Here is a 5,000-nt window from a genome sequence, read left to right on the forward strand (position 1 = left end):
AGTACTGTAGTGGCAAAGTGGCAACTGCAAAACCTTTTATTTGAAAGAGCGAAGGTGAAACCTAGCGAAAATTTGCAATTTCTCCAGATATTTTAGTTGCAAAGGGAAAAAATGCAGTTGCAAATGCAACTGAATTGGTTGCAATTTCGAGCCCTGTATTACATGAGGGAGAGGGGCACATGTAGTAATCTAGTATTGCCACCCTCAACTACATAAGTTGATCAATCATCTTTTAAGCATGAAATAATTGAAACACTAGTACTAGTGCTATTAAAGAAAAGAGAACGAAAAAGTGCATTGCGGTAAGGGTATAATTATACTGTAATGTTAATATTTCATAAAAGGGAGCTTTGCATGGTCGGAGCAAATTAAAATGAGGCCATCTTACTCACTGACCACTGACCACACATTTGAACGTATTGAAGCCATTGTAGTTCACTAAGACATCTGTTTGATAGTATATAGTGTAAATAGTATATATTTTTTCAAAGCTCCAATATAATTTTTGGTTTTTGTAGGTCTGGGTGTTACATTCTAAGGGTGAATGTCTTCCACTTGGATTGACTTTTAGCAGAGCACAACTTTAGTCCCTGGGAGTCACTGTAATAATACATGTAGTTTAACGGGAAGACGCACTATAAAAGACCTGGTTCCTTAGGCATGTGCGAGTGATTTATCAATCAACCGTGGAGACAACCGAGCTCTGTGATAATTTCTGCAATAAAAAAATATCCTTTTGGCAATGTGTTTGTAATATGTCATAAAATATTATCTGTCATTCTTTTTTTTGTAATCCCCAGTCCTTTTTTCTCAGGCTAGAAATCTCTTTAAATAGGTTTTCTGTCTCTGTGTTGCTGTTTTTTGATTGCCATCTTGGATAATTAATCAGTTGTGCCTGAACCGGTGGCTCAGTTGGTTGAGCACCGGGCTGCCATGCGGGAGGTTTTGAGTTCGACTCCAGCCGGACCAACACTCAGGGTCTTAAAATAACTGAGGAGAAAGTGCTGCCAGCAAATGGTTCTAAAGACTTTCCAAGTCTTCTTGGATAAGGGCTATAAACTGTAGGCCCTGTCTAACAAATAACTTCCATGTTCATTAGTTCCCTGTGGGACGTTAAAGAACCCACACACTATTCGTGAAGAGTAGGGGATGCAGTTCCAGGTGTTGTGGCTGTCCTCTGTGAGTATATTGATGGATGGGTATAGCAGGTCCACATCAGCTACATGTAAATAGCTGCCAAAACTTCAACCTGCTCAAACAAATAAATAACAAACAAACATGAATGAGTTGTACATGTACTTGAATGAATTCATTGAATTTAACTAGTATGTGAAGTTACCGCTTTTATAGGCCATCTTCATATAACATCAAATATGTAAATAGAGCTATCTCAGTCAATTTGCAGCAGAGACCATTGAAACTTGGGATGTTACCTACTATTATTGTGCATACGTTCTGCTCATCTCGAGATACTTGGGTTTCGTATCAGTGGTGTTTCATAAATCCTTTATTATCAATTCGATCCGGAGTTGAACAAGCTCCTGAGCGCTCTTAATTAAGGTGTTCTGTGGGTAAACAATTTCCATTTCCATTTCCGTCAAGAAAACCAAGGATAAATGGCAGGAATGGCCAGATTTTCCTGATTTTCCTGAATACATACCTTTCAACACTTAATGGTTGTCATTGATTTCAGATTGGCGTAGAAAATTGTACCCCAAAAACAGACAGCATTCCAATTCCAGTGAGAGCAAAATTTGAGCTACACGAGTATCTTTCAGACAGTGAGACAATGGTAAGCCATTCATTGTCCTTTTATTAAATGTGATTTAATGCTGGTACATTGTTGAGGAAGCCTGTTGCTAAAACAGATGGTCATTGTCAATGACTTCCTGGATATATGTATGTCTGGGAGCATATGTCACAAGTAAAAGTCCTGTGGTACTTTGAGGCTGGAAGAAAAGCATTTGCATATAAATCCATTAAGGGAACCCTAGAGAACATTAGAAATGTTGGTGGCACTTGAGAAACCCTCGCCGTATGTTTTTACATACAGGGTCAGTTACACATGGGCCTTGATTTTCCAGCCTGAAAATGAGGCTAAGCAACAAAAACGGTCGTAGTTGTTTATCGTTTGTTTGAAACTGCACCAAAGTTGCAGGAGATGTGAAATTTGTTGAGGTAGATAGAATTGCACCATACTCTTACCTTAAAAAAAGTCAATGCCGTTATGCAATTGGTTTTCTTCCAGCCTAAACATTCCATGAGAATACACTTTCTCCCTGACTACATGTATCTTTGCACACCCTTGATTTTTTTGTCTGAACGGGTGTTATTTTACAGTGGCGAGAATCGAGGTCCACATCCAGCAGTGGCTTTAGCAGAGACTTCTATCCTTTGTCAGACATGGATTCACCTATTGGTTCACCACCTACTGACAGGTGAGGGTCCGCGAAGAGTATAGTCCACGGAGATGTGGTAAAACAAATATTGTGGGCAAGAAATATTGTCAAGAACCATCCCAAAAACTTACCACTTTATGATGTCCTTCAATGTCCAGGCCATATTTAGTGGAAAGTTGTCCCTTAGGACTTTATCATTCCTGCTTCATATTAAACTTTCTCTGAGGAAAAAAACCGCTGAACAGTTGTCTCAGTTGGTTGATTATTGGATTACCATGTGAGCGGTTTCAGGATATTAAAATGGCTGAAGAGCAAATGCTGCATTAATTTTGTTATTACACCTGCGATTGATTACCCTGGTCCCAGAAATTTTTTCTTGAGCCGTGAGAGAGCTGCGAAGAGGCGAAGTCCTGATGCGAAGCAGCGAGAAGAGAAAAACCTCGGGTTACGTTGGACTTAAATTTCACTTTCATGCAGACGCCAGGGTCAGGATGTCACCCTCAGGCTTGGCTTGGTTTGGTTGATATTTTTTACAAAGACGCAAATCAATATGATTGGTTTGTGACTCTTAATACTGATCGCGGGGACGCGGAATTGCTAAGTTGACATTGGTGCCTTTTGTAATTATCAATTTGATGCGTTTGACAGCTGGCGTCTGCATGAAAGTGAGATTTAAGTCCAAGTTAACCAGAGGTTTTTCTCGTGGCTCAAGAAAAACCTCCGGGACCAGGGTAGCGATTGATTAGACTTTTAAGTCTTCTTGGAGCAAGACGACAACAACAACAACAACAACAACTTTATTATAATACCACAGTTAAACAGTTGACCCCTCAGGCGCCCTTGGATGCCCCCAGTTGACTAGTGAATTGCAAAGTAAATTTCACTCGAAAAACCGATATCGTAGTCATCGCTTTGTGATTCATGCGATATCGGTTTTTCGCGTAAAATTTACCTTGGAATTCACTATTTAGGCAATGAATTTTTCTATAGAAGAAAGCAAAGAAAATTATTTCATTATTAAAGCAACAACCGGAAACATCAAAACGTGGACAATTCGAAACCTTTTATTTTCACTAACCCTACAGGCAGTAAGAATAAATAGCCAGGGAGCTCTGCTTTTCGGCTTGGCTAAAATCTATCTAGTACTGCTTGCCCTTAAACAATTTTCATTCATTGACTATGGAACTGTTGAGTAAAAATATTAGTCATCTGGCATTAGACAGGTGAGAGTAAAATCAGTTGAGTCTCGCTCCCATGGGTCATTAGGTTAAATACAGACTAAAAGATACATGTACCGGTCAGTAAGTGAGTAAGGGATCGAGCCAGGCTAAATAGTCTCTCAACCGTTTTTCATGGATTGAACTCTATGGAATGGATCCCCACCCTACTGGCTGAGAGTAAGGCATGGATTTTTTAATTTTTCTAAAGCACTATATAATGGTGGAGTAGTGTTCTGTTGTAAGACCTCCACCACCATGCATTTGGTGAATCTTAATTGTGAGACAAGTACATGTAACACAGCTTATTCTTCAATTGCAGTGAAGATCTTCGTCTTCTTCACATTCCTGAACCTGAGAGATACATGAGTGACTCTGAGGTGGAACTAAAACAGAGCCAAGAGAGCATTGCAAGGGAAAATGAAATCAGATGGGCATGGGGAAAATTGCCACAGGTGACGATAAGGACACCACTCTGTAGTCACATTGTGGCAATTAATACATCTTATTCAATGGTTTAACATATAACACGCAGATATTTTTATAATGAAGTTAATGGAATTAGCTTTCAAGATTGATTGTAAACAGCAGTGCTCTTGGTCAAATCGGAGGTTGGTTTTTGAGGAGAGGGGAAAACCGTAGTACCTGGAGAAAAAGCTCTCGGAGCAGAAAAGAGAACCAACAAACTCAAACCACATATGACACTGGGAATTGAATTGAACCCAAAAAATGGTTAACTTCTTGTACCTCTATTATTTCTCTTAAGCTAACAGCATGAAAAAACTATGTCCCCGTTTAACCCTTTCAGCGCCGATAGTGCCAAATGGCACTTATAGATTTTACTCTGTCTTAAACGCCAGACGATTTTACTCGTCAATGGGGAACCCCTCGGGGCTTAAAGGGTTAAATTAAAGTGGCAATCCTCAGACTCAAGAGAGATAACAATTAATAAAACCGGTCTTGGTCTTGTAATTTTTTTTCTTATCTCAGGGACCAGAGGGAAGTTTTTTGCCTGACAGAAAACCTTCAGGTACAGATGCAATTATGAATTTGTATGAAATCTTAATAATATGTGACATAGGTTTTTTCATACCAGTGAAAACAGAATACGACTTAAATGATTTTTGTATGTTGATGCAGAGATGAGAAAAGAGGACATAAAACATGTTCATAAAATGAAGAGGAGAGAGGCGGCCCTAAAATCACACCACAAGGTAATATTGAATACAGTTTCGTTGTGTCAGATCTAAAAAATAAAAGGGAAAAGACCTTTTTATCTTATGAGGGAGACCCATTTACTGTACATACAACTTATTGCGTCTTCCCATACAGTCCTCACAGGTGAAATAAATACTGATGTTTGGTTGCAGAAGAAAACTGTAGA

The 5,000-nt window shown here is 39.1% G+C and overlaps 1 protein-coding gene across 1 annotated transcript in view; it reads left to right on the top strand.

The window, feature by feature from the left end:
- The window catches only part of LOC138003817 (phosphatidate phosphatase LPIN3-like), a 35,189-nt gene that overhangs the window by 7,468 nt on the left and 22,721 nt on the right, over nt 1-5,000 (top strand). Inside the window, exons 4-8 of the mRNA XM_068850068.1 lie at nt 1,694-1,792; nt 2,341-2,438; nt 3,939-4,071; nt 4,607-4,646; nt 4,757-4,830. Coding sequence (XP_068706169.1) covers nt 1,694-1,792; nt 2,341-2,438; nt 3,939-4,071; nt 4,607-4,646; nt 4,757-4,830 — 444 coding nt within the window. The remainder of the gene's footprint in view (nt 1-1,693; nt 1,793-2,340; nt 2,439-3,938; nt 4,072-4,606; nt 4,647-4,756; nt 4,831-5,000) is intronic.

The sequence above is a fragment of the Montipora foliosa genome, chromosome 5 (genome assembly GCF_036669935.1).
Source record: "Montipora foliosa isolate CH-2021 chromosome 5, ASM3666993v2, whole genome shotgun sequence".
Taxonomy (NCBI): Eukaryota; Metazoa; Cnidaria; class Anthozoa; order Scleractinia; family Acroporidae; genus Montipora; species Montipora foliosa.